At 44.0% G+C, this 18,771-nt stretch overlaps 1 protein-coding gene across 2 annotated transcripts in view; it reads right to left on the bottom strand.

Moving 5' to 3' along the window:
* The window catches only part of skd (mediator complex subunit skuld), a 108,996-nt gene that overhangs the window by 29,773 nt on the left and 60,452 nt on the right, over window positions 1-18,771 (bottom strand). For both annotated transcript variants that reach the window (XM_019046934.2, XM_019046935.2), the window contains exons 3-7: window positions 4,594-4,762; window positions 3,933-4,084; window positions 2,989-3,147; window positions 2,117-2,239; window positions 905-1,214 (exon numbers count right to left, since the gene is read on the bottom strand). In XM_019046934.2, coding sequence (XP_018902479.2) covers window positions 905-1,214; window positions 2,117-2,239; window positions 2,989-3,147; window positions 3,933-4,084; window positions 4,594-4,762 — 913 coding nt within the window. The remainder of the gene's footprint in view (window positions 1-904; window positions 1,215-2,116; window positions 2,240-2,988; window positions 3,148-3,932; window positions 4,085-4,593; window positions 4,763-18,771) is intronic.

Genomic DNA, 18,771 nt, shown 5'->3' with positions numbered 1-18,771 from the left:
TATTTGACCCTATACAGGGACTACAAATAAATACAGTTGAGAAATGAGGCAATCAAATAGCTCCATTTCAGCTTCTTCTATCATGTTCTGCCAACTAAGATAAAAGTAGGATTGTCCACCTTCTGCATTGCATCACATCTATTCAGAACTGATGCAAATGCGAGGAATAGTCAGAATAGATAAAGCCAAAAGAAACCGAGAACAAAACAAAAACTATGAGACAAGGCCAGCATCAATTGATTAATCGGCAAACTTCGTCGACTCATGCTGGTCAATATCATGTTGGATTATGATATCAAACTTCTTACATGTGCCATGCCAAATCCATGTTGATTATGCTAATGACTGACATTTATTGTTTATCAAATTCAATCAAGCCATTAGAAGTTTGAGCGTGAGGCAATCATGATTGAGTGAAATAACGAGGAAAATGATATAGTATTTAAAGTTAAAACAGAATAGCGAGTCTGAGGAGTTCATTTCAATGAAATTGCAGGGGAAAGATTCCCAAGAAAGACGCTTGATTCAGCTTCTCTTGGTAGGGGGAGCATCCAGCAGAGAGAGGGTGGTAGGAGGAGGTTGAATAAGAAAGAGGGAATGCCAGCTCCTTGAAGGTCTCAGAAAGGAGAGGGGACTGTAAACGTAACTCTGTGTGTATATTCGAAGTTTGACTCTATTAGTTTCATTGTATTCAGAAAAATAAAGTGTACTTTAAGTTTTCACCTATTTTTAATGAATTGTTCAGTGATACTATAGAGAGAATACGTGTGAATATATTTGTTGAAGAATCAAGTGATACTGGTTAGTCCACCTTGTACGGACTCATATCAAGCAGCCAGGGTTCATAGCTAGGGCAAACTTTGAGCTACATCTAGTATGACATAGTATGGAGAATGTAACTTACTTTGAACAGGAGCAAGGCTTTTTTAGCGTTGCATCGGAAAAGTCCCAATGACCCAACTGGGCCTCACTGCTATTATTTGTTGTATTACTACTGGATGTACTGTTTCCACTGTTGCTATTACTACTAATTTGTTTGGTATTGTTAGTTGATGCTGTCGTTGTGGTGGTGGCTGTTTGGGAAGGTTTCGTCGTTGTAACACCGATCAAACAATCCTGCCAGACACGTTCCGAGAGTTCCGTTGCAGGTGTTGATGCATGAACCATTGAGTCTGGATGATGTTGATGATGAGGTACAACAGACACTGTTACCCCTAAAAGCAATCAAATTCAAAAAACTTATTACTCGGCGAAGAAAGAGAGGAATCAAAGAAGATCTCCTAAACTTATATTTGGTACATACTTTTTTCTGGCAGGTATGGCTGATTCAAGTCATTTAAAAACTTGTTACTCAGCTGGATTGATTTTTTACGTGACGACATGAGTCTGGAAACCTGAAGGTTAAATGAACAAATAACCTGAAGAAAAAAAGAGAATTTGCTTATTCCAGTCAATTAGATGGGCCGGGGTGGCTACCGCCAGCTAGAATTCAGTATACACATACATTTTCAAATAGATTTTCTCTGTAATCCATTTGGGCAAAACTAAACTGCCTAAAGCAATTTTGAAACTCTCCAATGACCTTGCATCCTCTCCAAAAAAATAAATGATCAGAGAGTTCTTGAAAAAAGTTTAGACACTGATGACACATTGCGATCGCAATCAGGGACTAATAGCGGAGGTTGACCCCTGGCATATGTCAAGATGCCGCAAACGTAGGGAGGACGGATACCCAAGTAGCTGGATCTGCCAACATACGAGGGTAGCTAGATCTCCAGGTATGCTGGCATCCCTCGCTACAAAGGATCCCAGGATACAAGGGTGGATTGCAACATTGATATGCTGAGATTCTAAAATCCACCAGATATCAGCTGCTAAGTGCACCGAGATTGGCCGACACAATTCGCAGAACTTCCATTAAAATCCTCACATTGAAGGCATTGTCTCTATTTTCCGTCGCACAGGATTTCCAGGGTGAACGTAGATAGCTGCTACCAATCCCTGATCACATCATGGGCTCAATTCCAAAAAAAGTGCAACCTCCTCCATCGTAGGGCTTGCAATCTTCCAAATAATTAAATATAAATTGTAAATTTTAACAAACATTAGGACTTACCAGTACTAGGAAGAGAGCTTGTTTTCATACTATTAGAGGGAGCTGAAGCGAGCAATGCACCTGTTGACTCGTCTAAATCCGTTACCAGAACATAACATGATGGATACCGTAGTTTCACATTCCCTGTTGGAAAGAAAAAATAACGAATGAAATACAAATAAAATAAGACAGGCTACTTTATGTATTTTCCAAAGAGAGTCCTCCAATGCATTTTATTTTATTGCAGCCTCAGATCTGAATAAAATGTACCCACCGAAGAATTTTATTATACATTGCAGAACTCACGAAGCTAAACATTATGATTATTGCAGTGAAGACCCTATGATAATTTTTTATTTATTTGAATATTGTATCACATCAGAGTCTCAATTTCTTTCTCTAATTCCTTTCAATTTCAGATTCCTTTTTTTCCTGATAAATGAAGGGTCATACCTAGTATAACAGAAAAATTGAAAAGAATATTTCTAACTATTGGACAGTTGAAAAAATAAATTTAACATTTTTGAAACATCTAATCCATAGATGACGAAAAACATCTGATTTCTATGCTGGCTACGGAAGCAATAAAATCTGTCATGAGGACTGAAGACATGGAACTATCCCTAGATTAGGACTCAAATTTTAGATATCTGAAAGTAAATTTCTAGCAATAATATGTTAAGTCCCAAAGAGTTTATGATAATGAGCAATCATGATAAAACTTTTACAATAAAAAGTAGGTTTGAGGGAGAGCAATGATTTAGGCAAAAAAAAAAAAAACAAAAACAAAAACAAAACAAAAAAACAAAACAAAACAAAACAAAAAAAATACTTGTAATATGGAGAATACGGTGTCATGAAAAGAGAAGAAGGACCAATTATTTATAACTTACCAACAAGGACTTCGACAGCTAAAGGTAGATCTGAATTTTCAGAGACATTGATGGGATAGAAGTGCTTCCAATCTTCCATAAGCCTATGCGTTTGTGGGTCTAAAGCTTTGTAAGTTTGACCAGTTAATGTTCCTGAGAGGCCAAATGGTGCTAGTATGACTGAAATATAGGAGAAGACACAAAATCGTTACATTCTTTCTCACAAGATCAGTTCCAATAAAATATGCTGATAATACAAGGAATATATGTATGTAAAAAATAACAACATTATATATAGCAGCGCTGCTCTGAATGAAAGACAGTTTCGATTAGCTGGAAGTTTTACGTCTTTCCCTGCAAGAAATTACCATTTGTAGATTCAAGGGAGCAAATTAATTCCTAAAACATTGCAGCAATCTTAAAATTTCATGAAATTTTAGAGATTCAAAATTCCTGATATTATTTCTCTCAAGATGAGCCTTCAAACCAGGGCGATGAATTAAATAAAATTTTGAATCGTCTGACTTTAACTGATAAAATGATTTTACGAATTGAGGTAAAATTCAGGGATATTTTCTTCATTTTCCTTAGCTGCACAAGATAAAAATCCTGATTAAAGCTAAATTTCTGTTTCTTCCCTCTGACTCTGCAAAAAAAAAAATCCCTGATTTACACCTGTTTTCACTAGCTTCGCCAACCAATCAGTTCCACACTAGACAACGACACCATGGGGCAAGTCCCAATGCTGAACTCCAGATCAGCAACACCCTGCACTCCCTGCTTTTTTCCATTTCTTCTGCTTTTTTGACCCTTGAAAACCTAAAAACTGGTAAGCTGAGGGTCAAATAGCTTACTCCCTGATAGATTTAAAGTAGAAATAGAAACAGGTGGCATATAGTACTATAAAAAAAAAAAAAATACTAACACATGAAATTGAAATGTAAAAACAAAAACTAGGTTATTACCTTGCACACCAGGAGCTCCTGATACTGCCTGAGTCTGAGACAGATGGTGTTTTGTCAAAGATCTTACTGGAGGATGTTGTCGCACGTCTATGCTAGCGCAAACCGTGGATTCTCCGTGAACAAAGAACGCAAAGGAGAACGACAGGTGACCACTGTGAGGGGTAAAAAGTAAATATAAATTAATAACTACCTTTCTGTCTACGAATTCCAAATTTGAACGCTGGGTTGAAGAAAATTAGACCCTTCGGAGAGATAAAAAATTATATTGCCAACAAATTTAACTCCAGAATAATCAGTATGAAAATGTTACAAAAGAAACCATAACAAAACTTTCTCTGGGTCAAGACAGTAGAGGAAACGTGTTCAGCAGTTTCACTACCTGCAAGGTAATATACAATTGTTGCAGTTTTATACTATAGTCCCTAGCAGTCCCTTGCTACAGATCATTTAAACGAACACACGATATGAGTATCCACAAAACTAGATGTTTCAAAAAAAGATGGTTAAATTTCATAGGGTCCAGCTTAAAGATAAGCGCAAGGTCGTGTATTCAAGATTTCAAGTTTCATGCTCTAATTTTCCACTTGATAATTTGTCTCCCCATTCTTTTTAAATGAAATAAGACCAAAAAGGGTTTTAAAAAATTGGAAGAGGGACAAACCTTTTCTCCAGAGCTTTCTCTGATCCATCGTAGGGCTGGACGAACCATTTCCCAAGTCGAACAAAATCTCGTGACAGGAGGCACCGCTCGATCAAATTGTGTAAAGCTTTAAAGAGCAGAGACCTACATTCGTAAGATAAGCCACTTTCCCATGAGCCTTGTTCTCCTTCTGCAAACAGAAAATAAACAAGAAATTGAAAAACAAAATTACAGAGAAGGACAGTTAAGGTGATTCGATGGACGCCATATTTTGTGTCAGAACGGCATGCGATATATCGCATCAATTGGTTCCATTTTTTCAGCTACTCGTCATTTTGCTCCTATTTTGAGATCGCACTTCTGTTGTCAGGAGTCTAAAGCACTCACTTACCAATTTTAACAAAGAAATTCAACGTAATAAAGGCGTGGTTTTTTCAGAGAGAAATCATCGCATTCGATACTGATATCGAAACTGCACTCGAATGCGATATTTTCTCTCTGAAAAAACCACGCCTTTATTACGTTGAATTTCTTTGTTAAAATTGGTAAGTGAGTGCTTTAGACTCCTGACAACAAAATTGCGATCTCAAAATAGGAGAAAAATGACGAGTAGCTGAAAATATGGAACCAATTGATGCGATGTATCGCATGCCGTTCTGACACAAAATATGGCGTCCATCGAATCACCTTAATAATCAGCATGAGAAAAAAACATGAAATAAGACGAAACTATTCTTACAGTGACCCGTAAAAGTGATAGTTTGGGGGGAAATAATTCTCGTCGTCAATTGGATAATATTGAATAGAACACCGCCATTTTGAGGAAGAAAATGTGATCGGGACAACTAAAATTCGATTTTTTTCTTTACTTTATATTAAATAATATATGTCAATGCCATTCTATCCATTTACTAGCATAGTCTGCGGCCTGCGGCTACCTACATCGTTGGGAATCGAACCCGCGATGTGTAGCTCGTGCGGCAAGCGCTTCGAGGATTCGCACATCATATCATTGAGCTCTCGTTGCTGGATCCAGGCCCGCCACAAGGGGGGGGGGGGGGGGGGGGATACTGGGTCCCTGGTACCGGGGCCCGTGACGCATACGAATTCATGTGTAACCCTTGTCTCGTAGGGAAAAGTGAGAAAATTACCCTAAAAATTCCGCAAAAGGTGAATAAAGTTTCAAAAACACGCTAGGGCACTGTAAAATTTTTCTTACTTTTTTAGAGATTTTCAAGATTTTGAGTATATGTAGAATGATATTTTTAGTAACTGTGTTTCATTTTCTTCCGTTGTCGGATGCTAAGAGGCTCCTTTCTGGGCATCCTCGACTTCAATGGCTTAACTCCCTTGCCATAGACGTACGAAAGGGGAGTCCAGGGGGGCCCGGCTCCCCATAGAATTGAAAATTATCATCTGCCCCCTCAAAAAAAAATTTATAGATGTTTTGAATGCAACAATTCGAAAGTTTTTGGTGCTGAAAGTAAACCAAAAGGCGTAATTATTCTGCAGAAATTGATGGAAAATCTCCATCATAAGAGCTTCATAATGCGTCCAAATAAATTTAAAATTTCAAAAATTTCCCGGGGGAGGCCCCCCGGACCCCCCCCCCCCCCGTGCTAGGGGCCCGGGCCAGAAAATTGGTACCAGGGCCCGAGATGGGATGTGGCGAGCCTGGCTGGATCCCACTAAAATGATTCTCAGTGATCTAGGGCAGAGATCCGTCACTAAGTTGCGCTGCTGGATACAGTCTGTATATTTGAGAAGCAAATAATTTCCATCCTTTACAAATGAATGGAAGAAACCGCTCTATGAAGTCAGCTTAGCAGCAGTAACACTGATTGTGAGTGGTATGACGTCATATTTGTGAAGACTCGTTGAAAATTACAAAAACGGACTTCACTCATTCACTAAATGTGTACGAAAGAGAGATGTCATGACGTTATCTGTCTCTCACACACTAAAATAAAGAGCCAACTCCGTTTTCGTAATTTTCGATGTAAATTTTTAACGAGTCTTCACAAATTCGATGTCAATCCACTCGGTGTTAATACTGCTACATGTAAGGGATCATTCACTTCCATTAATTTGTAGATTACGATAATTATTGCTTCTCAACATGGTGGCGGATCTCAACTCTGGATAGTCCTCGGAATGGAGATGTTGCATGTGTGAGGGATTTGCGATTTGACCATTGATTGTTATGTAAAAGTTCGCGAGAAACACGATGGTGCCACTAGTTTTCTCTGAAATCATCTCCAAAGCTCAAAAAAAGCTCCCAAAGTGAGGCCAATAAATGGAGGGGATATCCCACCCTACCCTGAGAGTCCACCTCTACATCAAAACAAACTCTCCATACATAGATAGGGAGCAAATACATTGGCAGGATTGCCACTTTATTTGGGGACTCCAAAATTGAAAACACGGCATCACTGCTAATGTGTTTGCTCCCCATCTTTGCATGGAGAGTTTGTTTTGATGTAGAGGTGGACTCTCAGGGTAGGGTGGGATATCCTCTCCATTTTGGCCTCACTTCGAAAGCTTTTTTTGAGCTTGAGAGATGATTTCAGAGAAAACCAGTGGCACCATCGTGTTTCTCGCGAACTTTTACATAAGAACCAATGGTCGAATCGCAAATCCCTCACACATGCAACATCTCCATTACCCCACCATCGAGAAAACGGCCAGGGTTTCAAATTCTTGATGAAACTCGGACCGATCCAGCACAGAAGCTCGACCGCAGAATTTCATGGCTTCGGCCGACTCAATTCAAGGTTATACCTCTAAGGGGGGGGGGGGGGGGGGGGGAAGGAATAAATACTGAATCCCCCAGGAGAGGGCACGGGCGAGGGGGGATGGAAAGCGCGCGGCGACGATTTGCGTCCTCCGGGCAGCGCACGGTGACGCAGTCGCGTCAAACATATCAATTAAACGGCTGTTGCAATGACTTGGAACAGAGGTTTTTCAGAGGGGCTGACAACCAGGTTGCCGGGGTTGCCGCCTTTCCTCCGGCACAGCCGACGCCGATGCGTGCTCTCCGGGGACACGCTTGCCGGATCGGACACGAAATGCCTTGTCGAGCGGGGGAAAGAGCTCGTTTTCGGAGCGGTGCGGCACTCGCGCTCGGGAGCGCGCGGGGGGCCCAATCGGGGTTACAAGAGCGGGCTCATACCCACGCACATAAATACGCTCGCACACTTACACACATAAGCGCGCGCGCCGCTAATGAGCTTGAGCGGAACGGAGACCGCGGCTCGAGTCCCGAACCTAGAACTTGATCTATTTATCTGGTCTGCTGACTTTCCTTCAAGTTTGTCCGGTGCTTCGTCGCTTTACCTGCATCGAGCCAGCCTGGCTTTGACCCAACGAGTCGCCACCATCTTCGCGCCGCTTTCCCGGGAATCCGACTCCTCCGCCGTTGATCCGAGCAGGAACGTCCCCAACCATGGACGGGACGGACTTCACACTCCCCCCACCCAGAAATCAACTTGGCTCTTCCCGCCAAGTGTGAGGGATTTCCCTAACAGGGTGTCTGCTAGAGCAGGCTGGCCAAAAATCAGTGCTTTTTCAGTACATTCCCAAGAAATTCAGTACCTCCTCGACAGAAAAATTCAATACTTTTTCAGTATCTAAATTTGACGAAATTCGGAAAATTTCAAAATTTTGAATTCCTTGCTTCCAGCGACAAAAATGAACAAATTCCGGACCTTCTTTCTGAAATTCCGCACTTTTTTCAGTACTTCCGGACTGCCCTTAAAAAAGCGTCAGCGTTTGACGTTGTTAAAAAAGCAGTACTTTTTCCGGACTTTCCGGAAATTCCGGACTTGTCGACACCCTGCTAACTAACTGCGTGGCGTATCTTTCATCTTTGAAATAGTAATTCCATTCATTTTCTGTGGGAACAGCTCCGATTGAACAGGAAATGGCTCATTTTTTTAAAATTTACTCGAAGAAGCTCCCTGACCCCTTGGAAGCTGGAGGAATCCTCCGAACCCTTCTTTGGAACTGGGAGACTTCTTTGGGCTCTGGAGGAGCCATCCTGGACTTCCGTTAAGTTGGTAGTGACGCCATGTTGATGCGACTATTCGTGTTCCGCGGATGTGCGTGTTGCATGTTCGAAAATTGAAGGCACTCAGCCTGCTTTTCTCACCTCTTCAGAGACACTAGGGTTGCGATAGATTCCTAAACATGGTAAGAATTTGCTAATTTCCAACTTTTGAAATAAGTTCTAAACCATCTTTGATATATATTTTTGCCGAGCATCGCCCTTCTTTGTTGGTTTCACTTATCTCTCCTTCGAAAATGCAAATTTCTATTGCTCGGATTATTTACCAGAATCCCGAGAAACTCTTTTAATTTTCAGAAAAAACTACCCTTTCGGGCCGCAAGTGATCTATGTTTCCGGGTTCATTTCAGTGGCGTGGCGCGCTTTGCGATGTATTGATCGATCTTCTATTCAAACCTATTGAGAAGGATCGATAGACAGGATGTCCGCAGCGAACACCTTAATAATCGATTCTTTACCATAGCTTCAAACGGGGAAATATCGATAGTAATCGATCATTCGCCGCTGGTTCATTCGCTTCTGATTCAGGCACGCTTAACCGGGCGGAAAATCATCGCACCGGGTCGCGTGGGCAACTCCGCGTCGTGGGCTTCCTGTGGAACCGTGGCTTCACCGTTCCACGATCGCGACAATTTAGTCTTGATTCCGATCGTGTAAACACGGCCTAGAGCAAGGATGAAGACGACGACAAACTAGCGCGTAATATCGGCTCATCGCCTCGTCGATGCGGTTATTACGATGTTACGATATTAAGCCCCTCCGCCCGCGGGTTATAGCGGGCGGGGAGAGCGCAGGGGCACCGGGTAGCGCGCATTATTTGCGTTCGGCGTTGAAGCGGCGCAGGTAGCGCTGAGCGCTCACCGCATCGCTACCGTTTTGCGTCGATTAATTTCGAGAGGGGTTGCCGCCTCCGCTAAAACCAACGCCAACATTCCGTTGGGCCCCTTCCTGGAAACGCGATGCGTACGTGTCTATCTCGACGCGCAGGAGATGTTGAATTGTTGAAATGAACGCACGCAAGACTCGGAGTCCCGGAGCATGATTTCGAATGATTTCAGTGATACATTAAAGTCTATACTGCCGTGCTAAGAAAGAACGCGTATGAACCATCAGACGTTGCCACATTTCCTTCAATATAAACCTAATTTACAGGGAAAATCGAGAATTTATTTCTTCGATTTTTTCAGGCTTTTTGTTCGCAATTTTGTCCAAAATTTCTGAGAATTTCAAGGAAAAATACGCATAATCGTTCCCCCAAATACATGTGTTATCCGGGGCGATTCGGCAACTCTCGAATGTTCATACGGTGTTCTTCCTTAGCACGGCAGTATAGGAGGATACGACTGTCGCAACGCGCGGAGGCCGATCCCGTTCTGATGAGGACGAACGACTGGACGCGTTTTTGGCACCTAAAAAAGTCACCTCTTGGAATTAGCCTATATATAGGCTAATTCCAATTAGCCTATATAGGCTAATTGAAAGTAGGCGCTGGCAAAGAACTGAGGTAAGTTTCGGCTTTAGGGGCTCAGGGAGTAGGCGCATTAAACACAAAAACAAACCGATCAGTTCCACAAGACGGTAGGAAACAATTTTCCTGATGAACCGATTTGTCGAAGATTTTCCGGGAAATTGGTGAGCTGAGGAGTGAATCAAGGTAGAATTCGGACATCAGCGCTGAGAATTTACAGGAAAGCGAATTCCCCTCATTATTTCGGGCAAATAGTGAACCTGTACAACCAGCCGGCAGCTTCAGAACATGAATCGTCGCTACATGAAGTGACGTAGCCGGCAGACCAGACCATGACTACATACGTCATCCTGTTCTTCCGTTCGCATTATTGCCAGATGGTGCTGAAAGTTAGCGGCGCTTTCCCCGGAGATTCTGAGGAGCTAGTAACCCTGCTTTTCCTCCGTTTAAAACCTTCAGAGTGTCTACTAAAACAGGCTGGCCAAAAATCAGTACTTTTACGGCACTTTTTCAGTACATTCCCAAGAAATTCAGTACCTCCTCAACAGATAAATTAAGTACTTTGCAATACCTCCAACAGACGAAATTCGAAAATTTTAAAAAGTTTGAATTTCCCGCTCAAATTGCGACAAAAATGAAAAATTCCGGACTTTCTTGCAAAATTTCCGCACATATTCAGTACTTCCGGACCGTCCTTGCAAAATCAGTACAATTTCCGGAAATTCAGGACTTGTAGACACCCTGACCTAGAGTACCTGTATAGCACGAGTATAGACAGATGTGAAACTCCGAGAATCCATCAGGTCTTCACCGATGCCTCCGCGAATAAAGTTAGGGCCCAGAAATGCAGTCAACCTATGAATTTCAATTATCCAGAGCGATTTATTAATACAATTGTTACGAGCCATCGTTAATAAAACACGTATTTGACTTAGTTTTTGCATAAATTTACTCATTGTTGCGGAAGAACGTTCATTTATGTAAATCCTTCGCAATCTTGGTTAGAATTGGAATCTGCAGACTGGCAGTGAAATTTTGTGCGTTAGAAGTTGGTTAGAAGGGTGGCTGCACTTTTGGGCCCTAAGCCCTCCATGAACCGATCTGTCCATACTCTCGCTATACAGGTACTCTACCCTGACCTTGGCAAATGATCGGCTGAAGGACGATAATAACCGAGTACCTCGATCGGTATACATCGATTGTTTACCACACATTCAAATGGGCGAAAACCAGCCCGGGCATCGTGAGTGAAATCGCGGAGAGCATCTCGGACGAGGTTCCCGTTACGCACGGAACTTACCTTACGCAAGTCGGGGCGATTGACTCTCGCCGCGGCCGCGAGAGCAGGGCTTAAAATAACCGGGAGCGCGGATTCCGATCGGATCCGCGGAGAGGCGTGTCGCAACTGTCGCATCCGCATCCGACCGATAGATCGCAGCACCCCATCTTTTCCCCCGTTCCGGAGTACCTTTTCGTAGGCAAATCGAGGTGCATGCTGCCCTGCCGCTTTGCAAGATGTCTACTAAAGCAAGCAGGCCAAAAATCAGTACTTCTACGGTACTTTTTCAGTAGAATTTCAGTGTCTCCATAATAGAAAAATTCAGTACTTTTTCAGTACCCCTATTTGACGAAATTTCAAAAATTTCAAAAAATTGAATTTTTCGCTCAAATTGCGACAAAAATGACAAAAATTCCGGATCTTCTAGCGGTATTTCTTCACTTTTTAAGTAAAAGCTCACGCAGTCTCACGGATCCCTCTAGCCCATCTTTATTTTTTATTTCTTGTTAGAAACGTTTGGCAGGCCCCTACCCTGAAGGTAGTTGTAAATACGTATTAATGTGAACGCGGGCTCTTAGCAGACGCTAGCGATTCAAAAAGCTTGAAATTGACATTGAGTAAGCTCAAAACTGCATCTCTAGTACCTTCAATTTAGACGATTCTTCAGGGGAGGCTGCCTTTTCGGCTAAGGGGCTTCCCCCAGGGGCGCGTCATTTTAATTTGTCCCGGGGCCCTTCACATCCTTGCGAGATGAGATGCCCTTGCATACCCATTACCCATTCTTACGACGTCCATGCACCGCGCAGCTTCCAAGACGCACGCTAGAATGAAGTTATGCCCTCGATTCGGCAGTGACGTCTCATCAGTATGATCGGCACGTCGTTGCATCGCGTCGTCGGATAGATATCGGTTACCATGGCAACCCCTTTCCCCGGCCGGCTCGTCTCGGCCGACCGTTTTCCGGCCGTAAATGAGAATGGGAAATTTAGCGGGAAATTGCTGGGGTGCGACATTAGCGCCGCCGTACACGAGGGAGGAGTCTTCGACATGCCTCCTCGGTAAATTTCCCTGCCCAGCGGGCTGATTATTGAAATTGATAGACAAAGCTATAGACAAAAGGGAACAAAGGAAAACGGAGCGAAACTAGTAGTTGCGGTAGACTATGGAAGTAAGGAATGGACAAGAGAGAACATTAAGTAGGTCCATCATTACCCCTTAGTATATGAGAACCACCCGTTCAACCAATAGGATTACTCCATTTTCTCTTTGCTACATTTCACGATACCTAATTCCTTGTCATATTGAAGTTTCTTGACAGAAATTGAAACAACATAACGCCCGTGATAAATCTGCTGACATCCCATAACTTATGAAGAATGAATTCACAAAATTTCAAGTCGGAATGATACATTATATCAGGGCCGGATTTACCTACATGCCGCCCATGGGCCGCCTGTATTTTTCCGCCCCCTCCTCATTTGTTTTGAAACATCAATAGATTGTATTCGACAGTGGTTCGATGCACCGTTTGGTTCAAAACAATAGAACATAACCTCAAACAAACATTTTAGGATTTAATTTAGAAAAGCTGAGAATGAGAAAATTCCTGACAATTTCACTTTTCATTGCCAATTGGTACTCGAGAGAATAAAAATTCGATCACATAAGACCCGTTACCTCAGATTTCTAAATTGACTTTTGAGGCTGTGGTTACATATTGAACCAATCGATATCACTATTATCTCACCTGAGTGATCTGTCGAATACGATCTATAAAAACCATCAAAAGAACGTGCCGGTGGGGGAAGGGGGTATGTGATGCGTTTACTCGTGTTGGGCACAATTTTTGTGAAAGCCCTGTCAACACTAACAAGTGTTCAGTTCCGTAAACCCATCCCTGTTTGGACGTGGCCTTCCACTTATAGAAAACGAACGAAAAATTTATGAAAGAACAAACATAAATGTGGTTAAAAATTTTAACTTCCACCGCCGCGCCGACCGCTCTGTAATGACGCAATGCGTGAGGTATTCATGCAGTCTTGTAGGCGCTATGCGTTTCACGCCTACCGCTCCTGACCATACTGTTTGGCGCAATGCGTGAAGTATTCATGCAGTCTTGTAGGCGCTATGCGTTTCAAGCCGACTACCGCTGACCGCAGTGTGTTTGACGCAATGCGTGAAGAATTCATGCAGTCTTGTAGGGGCTATGCGTTTTATGCCGACCGCCGCGCCGCTCCGTTCCAAGGTCAAATTGCGTGTTTGGTTTCTCTCATAGCTCGACTAATTAGAGGTGTTGTCTCTTATACCACCGAAAGACGACAAAATTAGTAATTACTGTACTTTTACTCTCAGGAAATGAGAGATTTTGTCGCCTTTTCTCGTTTGTAATTTATTTTCTGAATCAATTTTTTTTTCTCTCTCTTTTTGATACCTACATTTCAAAACAATTGCAAAATTTGCCGCCCCCTACATTTTGCCGCCATGGGCCGCGGCCCATGTGGCCATCCCCTTAATCCGGCCCTGCATGATATTCTTGTAAAAAGAAAAGCTGGAGAAAAATAAACCATGTGAAAAAATTGGACAACTTCTGATGTTATGAGGCCGATTCGGATCGAATCCGTCCATTTAAACGCGGGCACTTCATGACCAATGGAGTGGCATACTTTGCGATTTATCGATTGTTCTGTCATTCAAACCTACACTGGTAAAAAAAACCTCTTGGTTCAAGAGTGCAATTTCTTGTCGCCGGATTTAAGAGTCTGGACTCTTGTTTCAATGCAAAATCCGCTTGAATCAATGCAAAATCCGCTTGAAACAAGAGTTCAAGACTCTTAAATCCGGGTAGAAACTGCACTCTTAAGTCAATGCAATGCGGCATTGGTCCAAGAGGTTTTTTTTTACCAGTGTATGGAAAAGGATCGATGAAGAGAGCGTTCGCAACGAAGACCTCAATAATCGATTCTTCACCACAGTTTATAACGGGAAAATACGATCATTCGGGTCTCTCCACTGTTCACGACGTCACGTTTAAGCTGGAATTCGGATGAGATCTGGCGCCTCCGTTGGTCATTGCACCTAATCACCTTGCCGAAGTCGTCGCCGCCGACGCGTGCGTTCGGCCACCGTTGTTGCTCGCTCGGGTTCGTCCGACTCCGCCGTGGAAACGCTCGTCGAGGTATTATTCGCGCGACGGGGGGACAGAAGAGCGGGGGGGATGGGGACCAGCCACCCACGCTCGCCCTGACGAAGACCGCTCTCGGCTCGCCTGCGCCTGCCACTGCGCCGTCCAGGCGTCCTCCTATCTCCTCAGGTGCCGGTCCACCTTCAGGGCTGGTCAGACGCTCAAGGAGGAAGCTCTGAGGCAGTGGCCGTTCGGCCAAGTGATGACATCCATCCCTTCAAAGTAGAGAGGGAGCGAATCGTGTTTAAAGTTCCAAGCCTCCTTTGAGAAATAGACTGATACAGTGATACTACGTCATTCGATTTAATATCAAACTCTCGGTTCGAACAGGGTGTCAAGTTTTTTTCTTTTAGGGAAATCCTGATTTTTCCTAATTTTTGACTGCTAAATCCTGTTTTCATAATTTTTCCAAATCCTGATTTTTTGCGGAGAAATGCGACTTCACATAAATAGCTCGATAAAAAAATCCGATCGGACGGACGACTTTTCTCGAATCCTGATTCTATGACCGATTTTTCCTGAAATCCTGATGAAATCGGAATTACATCCTGATTGACCTCAAATCCTGATAGAATCGGGGAAATCCTGATGCTAGACACCCTGTCGAACCAAAACAAACTAACATAACCTCATGTGCGAATTCTTCATGAGTTAATTGTGTTAATTTAATAAAATTTACTCATTGACCGGTATAAATCAATTACAGACTCATTAAATACGAGAACTTTCCATTGTAAGAAACACTTGGACGCATTCTACCATCATGGTGCGAAGGTCGCGAATAAGCGCGAAATGGAAACCTAGGTTTCGATATAATGTCGAATAAAGTAGCCACTAAATCAGTCTAGTCTGCTTGGTTTGCTGGTTTTCGATAGATCGACTCTTCTTCAGAAACACCTCGCGAGGCGGTGCCAAAATGACGCACCAAATGTTGCGATTCATCATTCACCGAGTAGGAAGTTCCGGTCTCAAATAAAACTCAAAATAAAATTCGCTTAGGTCCGCTCCCTTTAGGCGGTCCTCGATGTTAACACTTGACGTGGAGGAAGGGATTCTAGACTTGATTAGGTTCCTTTCGATGAACACCCGTGACAGAGGTGCCGGCGTGAGCAGTTATGAGACGAATCCCGCCGTAGACCAAGAACGGCTGTAACAAACCACAGCGTAAAAGCGAGGTGTCGTGAACGAACGTAAGGGTGAATCGAAGAAGCTTAGGCATTCAGGGAGCAGTGCCGGCCGAACAAGGGTCGCCAAGTCAGGTGGTGAGGATGAGAACCTCGACGGAGGGGGTGAGCTCCATGAATCGATGAGAGAGCCGATCGCGCACAAAGTTATTGAAAATCAGCGTCGATACTCAACAAAAGGAACGCTAATAACCGGGGTAAATCGGTTTAGCGCCACCGATAAACCTCCCGGTTAGCCGATTGACACTCCATCCTAAATGGAGTACTTTTAGGGGGTCAACATTGCCATGTTTGTGCTGCTCTCCGATTCCTCCATCAGTTTTAAGCATTTCCTAGATGTCTTGCGGACCGATGCAACTAAACCCCATCGAGAGGACCTCATACTATCAAGAGCTTCTTTCATTTAAAATTGCAATGAGAAGGCCCACTGTTTCTCATGAAAGTATAAGAAAATCTCCTTCGTCACGATTCGCCGATTCAACAAACGCGAGGTATGGCGAGCGATGCGAGGAAAATTGTCAAACATTAGTCGTTTTGAAATGATAATAAAAAAATAAGAAAAGGACACATCACAGATTCTGAACTGCGGAATTAAAAAAAGAGAGGATTTTGGAAAGGATTTTCGAAAAATCGACAAGTTCCGGCCAACATTCGTAAGACATTCGTCGAGTCGAATCTAATCACGATCTCGAATCTACCTGTTAACCCCTTCGAGTCCAGACAATGGTGCACGAGTGCTAGTACGTCCCTTCCCCGGATCTTCGACATACTCGGTCAAAGCGATGAGCCGGAATGACGTCACGTGGAAAAATTAATTTTCTGCGGCAATCGGCTGCTCCTCCGTCGTTATCACCCGACTAGAGCGCGAAGACGAGCGGGTTCCGGGCAGGTTTAAGGGTTGAGCGGCGGCGCACAGTGGATCGAGTCGATAGGAGAGGTCGGACAAAATATGGAAAATTTAAAGGCTTAGAACTCCGTTTATGCAAAACTTTGAGCTTCTAAAAGTGGCTCCACTGGTTTCCTCGAGAATTTACCTTCACAAAACACCCCTCAAAATTCAAAATGTGACGGAATGAACATCAAAATTTTCAGTTTTAGTCAGAAATTTCATGTGCGACCCCTCCGATTGACTGGATCCGTTGTGCGGCGGAGGCTGTAACAGCGTTATTGTTGCCGCACGCCGGGCCACGCGGGGAGGGCTCAACAGTCGACCGGCTCTAGGTGAGGCCGGGGGCCAGGGGCGGCGGGGCGGGGCGGGGGTTCCGGAGGGGTGTCAGTGAAGCCGTGTTTACGTATTGATCCGCGGAAGAGACAACCACCCGAGTGTGTTGGAAGTCGGATGGTAAGCGAGGAGGGGCGCGAGGGGGTGAGGAAAGGGGGGCGCTTCGGGAGTTCGGGCCGACTTCCCGCAATTTATGCACGGTCCGAGCTGGTGCCCGACGAAATTCGCCCTCCGTTGAACCCCCCCCCTCCTCCACCAACCCCCGTTTCTCCCCCGGCCCCCCGGGACCTCTAGAAAGCGTGTCGACGACAAGCTGCTCGCGCAGAGGGCGCCACCTGCGCTGCGAGCGAGGAGCTTAGGCGTGCGTCGTGACTTGACTCTAACCTCCAAGCGACACGTTGGTCGGTGGGAGAAATTTGGCTGTTGATAAAACGGAGACAGCGTATGTGATAGAGTTGGACGAAAGGGCACCTTGAAGTGGAAAAATTGAAAAAGAGTAGCTTACAAAGCTGCCGATGGATAACATGGATCATCGTGCATGATTTGGCGCAGACACCCAAAAATCACGACTTGTGTTGACTCTTTGAGAGCAATTCGAAGTTCGAGGCCAAAAACAAAGGCTCCGGAGAACCGCTGTTAGAGAAAGTCGGCTTACTTAGATAAGATTCGCTTCAAAAGCTCTCAACATTATTGATCATCAAATTTAGACCTCGACTGAAATTTCGACCCGATGAACTCGAGAGTTAAGGGAGCGTGTTGTATCGAAAACTGAAGGTAAGCGCTTTCTCATTGTACTGAAAATGTTGAGTTTCCACCTCAGGGCCTTTTCGTCTGACTTCTATCACATACTACAGAGACTCTGCACTGAACTCATAGTTACAAGAGTGCATTAATAAAGGGAGTGGGGACTCTGGATCGTGGGTCGGTCCCATGAGGACCTTTGGCATCCAGAGAAACGAGGGCAATTCTGGATGAAAGGGGGCTGTTACCGACCTGCTGCACTTGTTGCAAATCTTGCCACTGTAAAGGTCTGCGTTGAAAGTGATTTTTTTTAAACATGTCATGCGCATAGTTGGTTTCATGACTTCCTTCGAATTGTAACGTATCGCTGGGTTCTCGAATTCTGATGGGTCAATTATTCCAACAGCAAAACCAGGCTTCATGGATCCTGGACCATTGAGACTGGGCTCGACTATGGGAGAAAAATTCGCTTTCTGAATGGACGAAACCCGGTGATGCCAACTTCCACCGAGAAACGCCTCCTGTTGGATCAACAGGAATTCCCGTTGGATATGCCGCGACGGGAATTTCTCGTTGAAACAAAAATAAATCACCTGGTTGCGAACAGTATTCCTTAGTTAAAAGATAAGCTTAATCGCTTTCTAAAGATGTTTCGGGTTGGTTCAACGGGAATTCCTGTGGCGGTTACAAGAATATCTTCCTCACTGTGCGAGAATCACCACCTTTTGATAAGATGAGAATGTGGCAACCGCGACAATGATGAAGGAGCCGCACGCGTCATTACGGAGACCCGGACTGTCACCTACCGAGCCGGGCACCAGTACCCTTGCTTAATCGGAGGTCATCCCAACCCCGAGAGGATTAAAATACCTCCGCCCCGAAATCCGTGCCCCGCGCCGTAGCTCAGTTCAACGCACCAACGACAGAGACTCAAGTTATCACCGGCGCGCAGTGGATCGAGTCAATTAGAGAGGTCGGACTAGACATTTTTTACTAAAACTGCAAATTTTGATTGTGATTTCGTCATATTTTCAACTTAAATGGGCGTTTCTATCAGA

This window comes from Bemisia tabaci, chromosome 1 (genome assembly GCF_918797505.1).
Source record: "Bemisia tabaci chromosome 1, PGI_BMITA_v3".
NCBI lineage: Eukaryota > Metazoa > Arthropoda > Insecta > Hemiptera > Aleyrodidae > Bemisia > Bemisia tabaci.
Note: the sequence above shows the minus strand (reverse complement) of the source record. Positions and strands in the feature narration are given on the sequence as shown.